At 32.0% G+C, this 15,789-nt stretch overlaps 1 protein-coding gene across 1 annotated transcript in view; it reads left to right on the forward strand.

Annotated features, from left to right (window-relative positions):
- The window catches only part of LOC140447258 (uncharacterized), a 258,442-nt gene that overhangs the window by 118,195 nt on the left and 124,458 nt on the right, over positions 1 to 15,789 (forward strand). The window contains exon 2 of the mRNA XM_072539812.1: positions 15,389 to 15,705. Coding sequence (XP_072395913.1) covers positions 15,389 to 15,705 — 317 coding nt within the window. The remainder of the gene's footprint in view (positions 1 to 15,388; positions 15,706 to 15,789) is intronic.

Genomic DNA, 15,789 nt, shown 5'->3' on the forward strand with positions numbered 1-15,789 from the left:
ATTGTTGCTTTATAGATTCTTGTTTTTGTATCTTGTCTTAGGTATTTGTTCTTCCAGATTGTGCTATTAAGAGATCCCGCCACTTTACCTGCTTTTAAGCTTTCTTGTCGTACTTCTTTTTCAACATCTCCGTATTCCCAGATATTCAAGATATCTAGCTTTATTATTTTCCCATTAATTTTGATTTTACATCATAGTGGATATTTAGATGTTGTCATACATTTGGATTTTTCTGCTGACCTTATCATATTGTATTTCTTGGCTGCTGTATTTGAGATGTGTATTAATCGTTGGAGCTCGTCTTCTGTGTCGGCGATTAGACCCTGTGTACATGTGTATGTACATAGCTTTTATTGTTTTGTTAAATACCAACTACTCGCTTATCTATACCGAAATAGCATTCAGTCACTCAAATATACATTTACGATCCACATTTTTAACTTCTGCTTCCATCTAGTGGTCAACAGGTAAAGTTGTCAGCGATTTTGTTGTAAAGTGTCAGCTGTTTAGTTGGAAACCGATACTGCTAGTTTTATTTTACGAGAAACTGTTATCTTTTGTGAAACAAAATCGATCCAACTTTTTAAGTGTGATTTATAAGGTAAGTAGTTTTTTATAAAGTACAAAACATTGCCATAAAAACGATAGTTTTGAAATAAACAAACATTTTTTAGATGCACATGAGCATGTACAAGTGGTCTGAAAGCATATTTCTGATTATACATCTGTATGTACATATGGTCTAAACTTGGGTTTTAACTTAGTATTGTTGATTGCAGATAACATGGATTACAAAAGAAAAAAATATGATTTCGACAACCCAAAACATCTCCAAGAGTTAATTGACCTGATAGAGGACGGTAACGTATCAGAAATAGACAATTTGGATTTGTTTGAAAATATAGCAACATTTACAAATGTATATGCCTTACAGAACGGAAAAAATTTTAGACCAACTAATGAGAGAGAAATTAAAATTTTATTTGCACTTCATATAATGATTGGAAATTTAAACAAATTTCCCAAAATTAGGATGTACTGGAAAAGAAGCCTTTGTATTAGAATGTTCCTAGATAACATGTCTAGGGACAGATTTTTCCAGCTTAGAACATGTTTACATCTAGTGAACAATTTGGAAAGACCAGCAGGTGATACAGATAAATTTTATAAGTTTCGTCCTATCATCGACGCTGTCAGAAAGAGATGTTTACAGCTTGAACTTGAGGAAGTACTTAGTGTTGACGAGCAAATGATTCCTTACAGAGAAAAACTTTCCGTAAAACAATATGTGAAGGGGAAGCCCTGTCCTTGGGGAATAAAATTATTCGCCTTGTGCGGAAAAAGTGGTCAGGCTTTTGATTTTGTTTTTTATCAGGGTAAATCTACAGAACTGAATGCAGATAATAAAACAAAACATGGATTAGGGGCATCTATCGTTCTTCAACTAGCCGAAAGAATTTCCACCAGTGAAGGCCACAAATTATATTATGACAATTATTTCTCATCCTATGAACTACTTGAAATATTATTGGCCAAAAAAATATATGCTGGAGGGACTATTCTAATAGATAGATTTTACAAACCTCCTGTGTTACCAGACAATGAAATGCTGAAACTACCGAGAGGTTCCGTAGATGAAGTCGTCAATAAAGAAAAAAATGTGGTGCTAGTCAAATGGTTAGATACAAAGACTGTGAAATTAGCCTCCAATTATGTTGGTGCAGGTAATTTAGACATAGTTAGAAGATGGGACAAAAAAGGCTCTTGTTACGTAGATGTTAACTGACCTGAAATTGTCAAAGATTATAATTATGGAATGGGCGGAGTTGATCTAATGGACCACATGATTAATTATTATCGAATATTTATTAGATCGCGAAAGTGGACATTGCATGTTATTATGCACATGATAGACTTCGTTCTCACCAACAGCTGGCTGGAATACAGGAAGGACTGCGACAAATGTAATACAACCAATAAGGATCGAATAAAATTTCTAGACTTCAGAGTCAGAGTTGCCGAAAGCCTAATAAATATGGGCAATTCAGTAAGTAGAAAACGAGGAAGACCAGCATCTTCATCTCCTAAGCCTTCTATTTCAACATTTAAAAGACGAGGAGAGACGAGACCATTTTTGGAAATACAAACGGACAATTTTGGTCACATACCGGAGTTTGATTCTAAGAAGGAGGCTACTAGGTGTAAAAACACAGATTGTAATGGACGTAGTCATGTGTTCTGTACAAAATGTAAAATACATCTGTGTTTAATTAAGGCTAGAAACTGTTTTGCAGCTTTTCATGAACAATAAATATGTAATAATAATTACTTTGTAGTAAATATATTTTTAGTGTTGAGTTTATATTTAAGACCATATGTACATACATATGTACAATAAAAAAAAATTTTTTTTTAAAAAGTGTACACAAGTTTTTTTCATTTTATCTTACTAATTGAAGACTTTTGAAATATATAAACACATAAGATTTTTTTTTTTTTTGAAAATAAAAAAGTCAGGTCTCAAAGGGTTAATGCGGAGTAGTTTGCGTAACATAATATTTGGATTCCTTTCTTCCCCATTCTGTAATGACCTTTACGTGCTGCTTGTATTATTTGGTCCAAAGAGAAGTGGGCTTAACGAGTCACCCTGTCTGACTCCGCTTTGTGCACACTGTGTATACACTGTGTTATTTTTTCATTTATCTTTGCCTGTATGCGATTATGGAACTAGATGTTTTCGATGGTTTGTATAATATTGAATGGTATGTTTCTTTTATACGGTAGGTGTAAGACGTCTTCGACGTAGATGCGATGGAAAGCCTTTGTCAGGCCTGTAAAACATAGATATGCTGGTTTATTGTACTCGATGGTCTTTTCTGTGATTTATTTTAGTACAAATACGGCATCTACGCAGGATCTTCTGGATCTGAATCCTTGTTGTTCATCTGACAAAGTTATTAGTTTATTGATTTTGTTGGTTATGACTTTGGTGGTAAGCTTAAAAACGGTGTTAAGTAGATTTATACCTCTATACTTGTTAGGTATCTAAATTTTTTATCTCCTTTCTTGAACATTGGTACCATTATGCTGTTTCTCCATGCGTCTGGTATCGTGCAGTGCAATATTACTATGAAGATATAAAGAATAATTCAAAGCTCTCTGATCAAATAGCAGTATCATCTGTGAATTTTATACTGTTTAAGAATCTTCCATTTATAAATTTTTATATAAATCTTTATGGGATCTCGATGAAATTTATTTTTGAATTGTATTAAATATCAATAAATATCTTGCCTCAAATTTAAACATATCTGAGAGAGCATATTATTACTATAACAGTATTTTTAGTTCTTAAAATTCTAGTAAACAGTTCTTTTTCTTCTTCTATACCAAGAATTAAAATGTGATACAAAACATTAAATAGTAAATAATTGGTCTTGTAATCTGTGATTTATTCCAGAAAACAGAAAATTAAATTAAATAATTATATTTACTGTTTAACAGCAGATTCTTAAGATGTAGGATCAATGGTTTCGTTTTCTGCTTTCTTTATTTATTACAGATTAGGTTTTATCAACGTAACCTCTTCCAGAGTATACAATGTAAGAGTTTCATCATATATCTTCTTTAAAAAATCATTTAACAACCCAACGAACCTAAAGCCAGCATTAATTGGTATCTTTACCATATAATTATCCATGAAAAGTTATGTAAAAGCAGTAATTTATGCTTCTTAAAGAGAACATTCCATAGTACAGTCAAAATAGACAAATATTAGATTTATAAGTTTCATTTTTAGAGTTTAGAGTCATTTTTTAGAGTTTATATTTTTTGGAAGAAAAACTTTAATCTACTAATTTATAATTCTATGTTGTTAGCTTAATAAACCATTTAATTAATTTTATAAAAGTCATACGCAGCAGGATACACAAAAAAACGCGAAAACCAAAAGTCAGATACACAGTTTGGATTCCGCAATGATTTAAGTGATCAGGGGCTAGTTTTTGCTGCTAAGTTCTCATTCAGAAATTCAGAGATGTTAACTGTGACGTATATATTATTTTTGTAGACTTTTGTAAGTAGGTATATGATAGGGTAAAACATTATAAGCCCATAACAATCCTAAAGAAAACGAGCTTATATGACAAAGACCTAGAAGCATCATCTATATCGTTTACTAGAAATAAACTGCCAACATTACTACGGATAACCAGTTGACAGAAGCAATTTCAATAGATAGGAGAGTAGACAGGATGAGTGCTGTCGCCGTTATTATTTATCACATATCCTAAACATGTCTTCGCACATGCTCTTGATAGAAAAAGGGGAAGACATATTATTCAGTAAAGTACATCTAAATACCGTGAGATATTTTGATGACGTACTAATTTGGGATAGTTTAGAACGTTTACAAATAACAATATCACGGATACCAAATATCTGTAGACAGTATGGACTGGATCATAGTAAAAAACAAAATACATATTAGTCATTAAGAGCAACCTTGGTGATAATATTAACACCAATGAAACCACTTTGTCAAAATACAACTATCCATAGTAAAGGCAAGATCAGCGTTTATGAATATCAACTCTACCTTTAGGGGTTATAATAAATCATTCGGACCCAACGTATCCTCAAATATTATGTTTTTCTCAACGTTATTATGGAGTAAAGGCTTGGAAGGTTTACAAAACTTTTTTAAACAAGCCCAAAGCTGTCGAAGTATGGCATAACAGGGGCACCAGGAAGAAGAAAAATCTTGGCTTCAAAACTTGACAAAATTATTTATTACGGATACAACCAGGCTGTTCCCAATAGTTGCCAGCAAAGTAAGTTGTCAATCGATAACATCTTTAACAAATAGTTACTGTAAGAAGAAAATATAGACACAACTCTTTATTTATCTTTGTCTTTTGGCGCATAGCTGTATATATGATAGTAGCAGTTTTAACTCAAAAGATCTTCTTTATTTTTTGTTTTCGTTAACGTGATTACCTGTTTGTTTAATTCGTGAGCAATTTTAATAATCGTTTTAATTAAAACTTAATTAAAAATTTTAAAACTTAAAAAGTGTTTATATATAACATCTGAAAATAAATATGAAAAGGACGTGGCAGCCAGGATCATTGCAGGAAACAGGCATATTACTCATTAATGAACGTACTTAAATCAGAAATACTCTTAACACCAGCAAAAATAAAAGTGTATAAGACAATAATTTGTCCCACAATAACGTATGGAAGCGAGACATGGACTTTAAACCAGCGGGAAACGACAAAATTACTGGTACTGGAAAGAAAGATACTGCGGACTATCTATGAGGATCAGGAGAATGGAAAAGAACACACAATGATGAACTCCAGACAGTATATGGAGATAAAAACATAGTACGCTACATTAAAGCAAACCGAATAAGATGGGCGGGTCACGTTCTAAGATCGAGTGACGAAAGACTCCTGATCGCCACATTCAAGGAAAGGATCGATGGCAGAAGGTCAGTTGGTCGCTCAAGAAAGAGATGAAAGGATGCAGTAGCCAGTGATCTGCCAAAATGGGAATACAGTAATGTGAAATAGCTGCCCAGGACCGACAACAATGGAGGGAAATAGTAAACGCGGCCCAAGACTCACACAGAGTTCTAGAGCCAAATGATGATTATGATTTTAATAGTTTTTCATCGAAATTCTGAATTTAGTGAGATTATTATCTTTCTAGCTATTATTGTTTCTAAATTTTTTGTATAATGTGAGGAACAAGACCATTTCGGAAACCCCAACTTAGAGGACTAGGATTTTTTGTACGCTTATTCCTATCTCCGATATGTATCAATTTTTTGGTGCTGGAAACTTAATTTCTACCATCTCTCTTTGCTACATAATGCAAACTATAAATGTATGAATATCCAATGGTAACGAGACGTATATCTTGAGAAATTGATAATAGGATTAGTCAGCAGAGCTGAATTCGATTACTAAAACCCGTGTTCGTTAGACATTTCTTAGAGTTTTATTGTACTCTGATTATCGTCCAGCGTTTCACCTATAAATCTAACCTCGTTACCAAAATTTACCACTTAACAAAAATAAATGCTTTATTAATATAAGAAATGCATATTTTTTTAAAAATGTTCAGATTTTCGTACGAATGTACGCCAAAAAAACAAAACAAGCATAAAAGATCATATTTGATCAATATGAAAACTATCATCCTGCTCTTTACTAAATAATGACTTGACTATACTACGTACTACAATTATAATCTAACAGTATCGTTTAAAATCACCAAGCACATCGTGTTACGTCTAGCGTAACCTGGTAAAAGTGGTTTATTGGTCCTTAGACCAAACGAAAGCAGAAGTTTTGATCCATTGACCGTTATTTGAACTAAACAAAACATTATTGTCAGATAGTTTTAATCATATATATATATATATATATATATATATATATATATATATATATATATATATATATATATATATATATATATATATATATATATATTGAGATATTGTTTAAAAATAATTTATAAGTTATATACTAGATAATATTAGATATAAAAAGTATTTGGTTATTTTAATAAGTTATATACTATAGAATATATTTAGATGAGGGCATTTTTAAGAAATTTGCATATAATAAGTGTAAAAAGTTTTTTTTTTTTAATAATTACAATATTGTAAATATATTTAAGTGAGCCATGTGCATAGGCAACCAAAAATACTCTAAAAGTGACAGACGAATATAAAGTGAGGTTATTTATTGGTTTGAAATGTTTAGTTTACATATAGTTACGGATTTGAAATAGTGTAGTTTATTAATTTAGGTTGTTTAAATTACATATAAGTTTATATTCTGATCTGAAAAGCCTAAATGTCAATAAAATTCTCGATAGAAACGAAAAGAATTCTCTAGAATACAGAATTTAACCTTTGTTTACGGTAGAACCTTCGCGAATATGGTTATGTCTGTGGATCGAAGATATACTTTTTCGAGAACATTCATATATAGAACAATTCGAATATGATTTCTTGCCATATGGTTCTGGAACATTGAAAACGTATAAATACTCGGTGATTTGGATTCAAAATGGCCAGTCAGTCAGTAAGACAGTTACAGTTACTATGAAGTCAGTATAAGGTCAGACAGTTAGTTATTAAGAAGACAGACACAGTTAGTTACAGTTAGTGAAGTCAGTTGTTCAGTAAGTTCAAGATTAGTCAGTCAGAATTAGGAAGAAAGTATATAGTATGCAATAATCAGTGATTTAGTATTAAAATTTGATAGTATTGGAAAGTACAATAAAGAGAATATTATTGAAGATTAATGTTATGTATAAATGGTGATTGGATAATGGAAGAAAGTATTAATTGAAAATTAAAATTATATAATATATTTGGTAATTGGATATTGGTATATTAAAAAGACGAATAAATATAAATGCTATTAAGAAGAAAAATATTTTAAATTGTTGGGAGCTGACAATTGGAAAAAGGAATTTCACAAAAACAAAGATAACCGAAGCTGAGAACGAAGACATTGAGTGGTGATTAAAATCTTTATTTTGGAGAACGGTTTCATTTAGGCATTCAGTGACAGAAAGGTACAACATTTTGTTAATATAATTTAGTTTTATAATTTAGTTTAGTAACAATTTCAATTTTAAAGATAGTTTGTTTAAAATTTACATTGACCATATAATTTAATTAGTTTCATAACAATTTCAATTTAAAGATAGTTTATTTTAAATTTACATTGGCTCTGTTAAATATATATGTGTGTTTCATAATAGATATAATAAAGATAATTTAAAAAAAGTGCTTACAAACCCTATATATATATATATATATATATATATATATATATATATATATATATATATATATATATATATATATATATATATTTATATATATATATATATAGGGTTTGTAAGCACTTTTTTTAAATTATCTTTATTATATCTATTATGAAACACACATATATATTTAACAGAGCCAATGTATATTTATATATATTATATATATTTATATATATAATATTATATATATTTTTATATATATATATATATATATATATATATATATATATATATAAATATATATATATATATATATATATATATATATATATATATATATATATATATATATATATATATCCTTACGCTGCAAGTAAAACATTTAACCATAACTTAAATTATATAAACCGCCAAATACTGACTTTGTTTATCCCTTCACAAAACCTAACTAACCAAAAGGTATCCGTCATTATAGGTGACTTCAATAACCACAGACATATATGGGGATATGAACAGAATAACGGAAATGAAGAGGCCATCTTGACCTGGGTTAAAAATTAGCATTTGTAGCTTTATATGGGGATAGGAACCTTGACCTAGGTTAAAAAATACCATTTGTCGCTTATTTTTGAGCTACCCCTATTATTAACACGGACACTAAGTAAAAACTAGTTCTATGCCCCTATGTTACTCCGGAATTGAATATGCTTACCCGGTATGTTACATATCATTTCACGTCGGTCAGGTAGATACAGCTCTAAATAAAACACAGGCTGTCTGAGACTATCTCCAATGAATAAGGTTAAGAATAATTACTAAAATAGACATTTGAAGGAGAGTCGCAAGAAGATCACGATTGGAACATATACGCAATAGCGGCACGGACATGTCAGACTAATGAAAGAAAGCAGAAACCTCAAAAAGTATTAGACTGGACCCCAACAGAGACGCGGAAATGAGGAATACCGCCAATGACATGGATTAAGGGCGTCGTCAAGACGATGTCTAAAAAAATATTAGGGAATGAGACTATCAAAATAGAAACGAGTGGTAATTAGGAACAGAAACACGAATCACGTCATGAAAACCGTTTTAGTATATAAATTTTAAGAGAAAATAGTAAGACCAGCTTAGAAAAAATGTTATTTTATTTTAAATCATTTAAATTTAACAAAACAATTACTGTTTTATATTAAAAACGTACTTGAAACAAGTAGTGTGAGTTTTGTGGTCTATTGACATAGTTATCAATTCTATATTACCTTAAAGGAAAAAGTCTAAAAGTAATAGATCCGGCGATCTTGCTGGTCTTTGTATAAAAACTGTTCCCGAGAAAGTAATTATTTTTAATAAAGGTCCTTTCTCCTTTTTACTATATACTTCAATTTAAAAGTTTTTTCCGCAGTGGAATTTAGTTTCGCTGCTTCGAAATGAGATTAAAATCCTCATCTTCTTGCCTGGTAAGAATCGTAACTACCTACAACTTTAACTATAACCTATGTAACTATCGAGGATTTATATCTTAGTAAAAGTATAAAATATTTCTTGAAAAACATATTTATCCATATCCATAGTATTCTACCGGTTTCTTCCAATATTTTTAAATCTTTTCTTACCAATTTTACATAGTTGACATTATAAAAGTGCAACAAATTATTTAACAATAACGAACTAACTAGTTAAAAAACAGATTGCACGTAACTTATGGCTAACGGATAATCAGCACGTGTACTTGCTGGTTGTGTCGTAACGAAAGTAACGATTTAGAGAAACGCGTCTGTGATTGACCTAAGCATAGAAAACATGACGGATTTATCCAATATGTAATAACCTCGACTTACTTGCTGATTACGAACGATTTACAGCATCCGAAAAGATTAATGAAGACATTGTTTTTGTTAAGAATATATTTTTGTTAGCAGAATACTTTTATTCATAGCCTTCTGAAGGAATACCCAATTTATTTAATCCACAATTATTGTTTTAAAGAAAAAATGAGTAGAACTAAGAAATCAAGAATTTTTAATACAAATACGATTAAGAAAGTCACAAAAATAATATTTATAAACCCAAACTAACAGGGATTTATTTAAATAAATGACGTCTTTCGTCAAGCACTATACCTGCAGTAGTTCTTTTATTAATGACACATTAGTCTCTAGGTTGACAGTTTTTGAGCCAAACAACAGCTCATCATCCGTAATATTTATTTTTATTTATTTGTGTCAGAAGTATCATATATTTTAAAATAGAGTGCATAAATAGCAGATAAAAAGTGTATATATTTATACAAGAAAAAATTTAAAATGGGCACTGCGCAATGTCAAGCGCATTTGGTGCAGTAAAAACAGTGCATACAGCGCATATTATACAAAAATATTGACTTACAGAGGAAAGGGGAAGTCCCATTTTATTCGGTTGGCTCTGGATCTTGTCAACCCAGCACGAAGTCTATTAAGCACTTTTCATTTCGCCCATCTATCTTTGTGTCCAAGTGGGAGGTTCTCTGAGAGCATCATCAATTCAGTACTGTTGTCACCTTAAGATTTCCACAAGCTGTCTCTATTTTGGCTCGGTCAGATCTTCGATGGTATATAGAAAACTTTTCCTCGATTGAAGTCGTTGAGTTTGTATCCACAGAGAAGGGTGTGCGTGTGAGGTGAACGCTTTATGTTTTTTCTTCTGAGCTGCTACTGTACCACTAATATTAAGAGATAATAATATGTCGGTCAAACATAATTAACCAAAAAATGTAATGGTTACTTAGAAATATGTTAGGTAGGTGAACAGAAATTCCCATGTCAAACAATAACTTCGTGATAAAATTGAATATCTGGAGCTGTGCCAATTCAAGTAATATTCAGATAATCAAGAGATTCCAGAATACAGTATTAAGGAACATCGTTGATGCTTCTTGGTATGATCAGAAATGTCGACCTACACAGGAATCTTAAGATAGAAGGTGTAAATAAATATATAAAGGGGATGGCGAAGTAGTCACGAATAATGGCTTCATTTTCATGCAAACATTGAGGCCATTTATCACGTCGATAGTACTGGGTTAGAAAGAAGACTCAAACGAAGAAAACCATTTGAGTTAGTATAAAGTGTTAACTAGTGTAGACGCAGAGCACAGTACTGTGTTGTATATTGGCTACAGTGTATAAGTATTAGATACAGTAAGAGGACACCATAGAGTTTAGAATTTAAGGCATCATCATAGTCATTTAGATCTTAGCTGGTGTGTTATCATTTATCATTGAGCTTTGGCAGTTCGGATTGTTTGATTAATAATATTTCTTCACTTAGTATACTGTTTTTTAAGAAGCATTTTCGTCTGTCCATTGCTGTGGATATCTGCTGCGTTGACGTTGACTCTGAGGCCTTCCTTGAACCACCGCTCCCTTTTGTGATCACGTTGATAGATGTCGGACCAAAGAACTTTAAATTTTCAGAGCATACAGTACTATAGAAGTGGTCATTAGGTTTAATTTCATCCAGAATCAAGGCATTCGTGCGGCGAGCCGTCCACGGAATTCGAAGTAGTCTTCTCCATATCCACATTTCAAAAGTGTCTATGCGTCGTCTGTCTGATTCTTTGACTGTCCATGTCCTAAATGCATAGTAAAATACGGAAAAGACCAGAGTTCAAACGAGCCTCCTTTTGTTTATAATATTAATACGACGATCATACCGTGTTTAGTTTAGTCATTCCTACTCTTGCTAGCTGTATGAACTGTTAACTAGAGCTCCATAGAGGAGATTACCTCGCAATCCACAATAGTTAGATGTTATAGATGTTAAATAATAATGGAGATAAAACGCATCCTTGGCGTACTCCCTTCTCCAAAGTACATTTATTTGATAGGCATTTGAATATAAGAATTGAAGTATCCTTTGGTTATTTATGTTGATAATTGTCAACTATAGCGCATATTTCAGTGGTATAAACACAGCTTAGGTGTTTAATAAAAAAAATTCTAAGAACTGTTTATTACTGTATATTTGCATAAAAGGGAATCCAAACAATTCACGTTTTCACCTATAAACTTATAATAAAATATTCCAAGACGCAGTGACAAATCCTCTTTCATAATTAATTGACATCCGTTTATAAATTATTTATTCGATTTTATGTAATTTTTTCGTGATAAACATTTTTTTATTGTTAACAATTATTCTCCGCTATGTGTCGATAAACAAATTATTATGAGAAATCGTGTTTTATATTAAAAGCATTGATATTTGTCTGTAATCAATTCCAATAATTGAAATGAAGATTATAACTTCTTCAATAAAGATAACATCTAATTAAAAGCAAGTCCAAGAAAGATCCAAGAATTAGTTAAATTGCCATATCCGTGTCTACAGTAAAGAATAGCTTGCACAATTATAAGATTTGCTATTCTATAATTGAAACATTTCTGTAATATGGTAACTTTAAGACATATTTAAAGTGTATTTCGTGAATCCGTAAAATAGTTGAAGAGTGTCCAAGCTAAGTGATCTAAGTGCCAAAACATAAAATTTTGTTTTTATTCAATCAATATGATCTATGTTCCTATGCCAATGTCCCCCTATGAGATCTACGTGCTAACTTCACTCTAGTGATTGCAAACGAAGCCCAAAGATGGAGCCGCCTGTAAGTCCAAGATCATGTGCTGTGCTAATTGATCTAAGTGCCATTTTCAGGTTGACGTATTGTCGTTAGAATCGATTGATGAATTTGTGTTTTAAAGTAAATACAATGGATTCTAGTGCGTTTGATGATGTGCTTCACAGAGTGAAGCTAGATTGAGTGGAAAACCCTACATTACACAAAAATGTAAGCTGCAAAAACTTGGAAAGGCCATTCCAAAAAATGAGGTTAGTACGAGATTTTTAACAGATATTTCGCTTGAAATTTTTGAGTAGCTACCTAAAACTTTTTTTATTGCTACTTTGGCTTTGTTGATATGATATATTATCATGAGATTTTTCTATTTTAGATCACGTGCAAATGTAAATTCAGCTGTAGAGACGTGGTTGATATGAAAATTAAGCTTTTCGACTTGTATCGTGGCCTTGAACTCAACGAGCAAGGCAGCTATCTCATGGGATTATTGCAAGTTTTACCAATCCAACGTCGCCGCAATGGTAGTTCTGGTGATTCATCAGAAAGTAGACGACAGTGTACCATAGCTTTTTTTGTTCCAGACGGGGAAGGTAATGTGAAAAGAGTTTGTAAAAAAACGTTTTTGGAAATATTTGCTATAAGTCCGCAAAAGATTACTACGCTTGTTAGGCGTAAAAAGGAGGGACATACAACCTTTAAGGATAAACGAGGAGGTGTTAGAAAATTTAAGTATACTCTTCATGACAGACAGATGGTAAATAATCACATCAATAGCTTCCCGAGGGACGAGAGCCACTACAGTCGTTCAAAAAGTGAAAAGGAATATCTCAGTCCAGACCTTAATGTTAATAAGCTATACAACTCTTTTAAAATAAAACATCCTGACAGCACCACAACATACAAATTCTATAGGAAAATTTTTATGAAGGATTTTCCAAATCTTTCTTTTAGAAAACCTAGAGTTGACACTTGTAAGACTTGTGATTTACTTTTTTTAAGAGGCAAGGACAAAGACCTTAGTATATCCAGAAAAGCTAAAAATGAGTTGGAATTACATCATAGAAAAACAGATAAAGCTCTTAATGTTTTTCAAGAAGATAGTACGAGCAGTACTCTTCCAGGTAGCGATACCTGTACCATTACCATGGATCTACAAAAAGTATTTTCGCTTCCCAAATTGACGCATAGTAGTATGTATTACAGCCGCCAATTGTCATGCTACAATTTTGGAATACACATGTAAGATACTGCAGATGGGATAATGTGCATCTGGCATGAAGGACAATCGGGTCGTGGTGGGAACCAAATGGCATCATGTCTTTTACAAGCCTTGAATACAGGAGAGCTTTCAACTTATAAGCGAAAACTATGTATATGGAGCGACAACTGTGCAGGTCAACTGAAAAACCGAATATTTATCTTCTTATACATTTTCTTAGTAGCTAATGGACATTTTGATACCATTGATCATAAATTTTTAGTTTCCGGTCATAGCTTTTCATCTTCAGATAGAGATTTTGCTCTCATAGAGAAACGAGCAAAACGTTCCAAGCTTCAAACAGTAAACGATTTAAAAACTGTAATTGCTGCTGCTAGACCTTCCAGACCTTACAGACTTTTAGATATGGGAGAATGTACTTTCTTTGATTTCGATAAAATATCATCAGAATGTATAGATACATCTAAACTTGGTATTACTCAAGCATCGTGGTTACGTGTGACGAAAGAAGAGCCGGGAACAGTGTGGTACAAGAAAAATTTGAGTGACTTAATTGGATGAGAGAAGTGTCGTGTATTGAAAAAAGGTGTGACTGTCCAAAAGTTAAAGTCGACAGAGCTCTTGGGTTTTTCTGGTGTTCAGCAAATAAACGAAAGTAAGAAAAAAGACCTTCGCGCCATGCTAGAATTCATTAACCACGAAAATAGAGCATTTTTCACCTCTTTTTTAGATATTTAGTCAAATATTATTCCTGTGGACTTAGATCATTTCCATTTTTTTTTTCATTTATTTAGTATTACTAAGTTTGTTTAGTATATTAACACCGAAAATTTGTTATACGTTATTTAGGTACTTGTTAATGAAGCGGAATTTCCATAAATAATTATATATTTGTTTTATTTTTTTGGTTAATAAAGTTTTTTTTGATTTCTGGCAATTGTTAATTTTGGTACTTAGATCACTTAGCTCGGCCACTCTTCAGTTTCGAAATAATTTTAATATCAGATGTCGCTATTGCGTCCGTTTCGAAGCCATTTTATTCTTGCTTCTTAAAGACAGGAAAGATCTATTTTTCACGTTGAGAACGCCTATGAATAACTGTTCTGATGAGCTTTATTAACGCGAAATGCGTATAAACAGATACATAGACGATTTGTACGTGAAAAGAAATCTTTACTGTCTTTTTCATTTCATTATATTTCGTGAGTTTGCGACTATTTTGGATTATCGCTAGACAAGCAGCAGCAGTAATATTTGTGTGCAAAGGTTTTCAAGACAATGTGTTTGTAATTGGATGAGCTAATAACTTTAAAAAGTTTGTTCTTGATAAATAACTCAAAAAATATAATGTTTGGACCTATAATCCTCCTCCTCTATCCTTTATCCTTCGTAAGGACCTATAATACCTTAGACAAATTTTGTCTAGAATTTTTCTGTAGAATCTTAAAATTCAATACCTAACGTATACATGTTATATTTAAGATACCAAATTTGTTCATTTTCGGTATAACACCAAAAATGAATATCTTTTACTGTTAATATATTAAAAATCTCTGATTCGTTCTTCTTCTTCTTCTTTAAGTTCTATCTTCTATCTAAGGTTGGAAATCATCATTGCTATGCGGACTCTATGTTGATTGCCGCTCTAAAAAGTTCTGCACTATTGCATTCAAACCATTCCCTTAAGTTCTTAAGCCAGGATTCTGATCTCTGATCCGTACGTATTGATTTATTGTTCTTAATTGTTACAGATTATTGCCACTGACGCTACTGGCAGTACTGGTGTCACCCCAATCTAGTCTGAAACCATACGAATACAACTTAACACAGTACACAAAAACTCTGCCGGATGACTTGCGACCGATCGTCCAAAAAGCTCTTTCCATTGAACGACAAGCTACGGTCAACGGAAAATGGTCTAGTTCGTTGTGCCAGCAAGAGGAGTCCATTGGATGTCCGCCAATGAAATTTAGGAAACCTTCGGGGGAATGTAATAACGTTCGCCATCCAAAATGGGGAAATAGAGGGCAGAAGTTTTTGAGATTATTACATCCCAGTTATGCTGACAGTAAGTATTGCTTTCAAATAATTTATTTAAATTTGTAGGCGCATATATATAATATGAATTGAAAGCCATATATATGGCACAACA

The sequence above is a fragment of the Diabrotica undecimpunctata genome, chromosome 8 (assembly GCF_040954645.1).
Source record: "Diabrotica undecimpunctata isolate CICGRU chromosome 8, icDiaUnde3, whole genome shotgun sequence".
In the NCBI taxonomy this organism is placed as follows: Eukaryota; Metazoa; Arthropoda; class Insecta; order Coleoptera; family Chrysomelidae; genus Diabrotica; species Diabrotica undecimpunctata.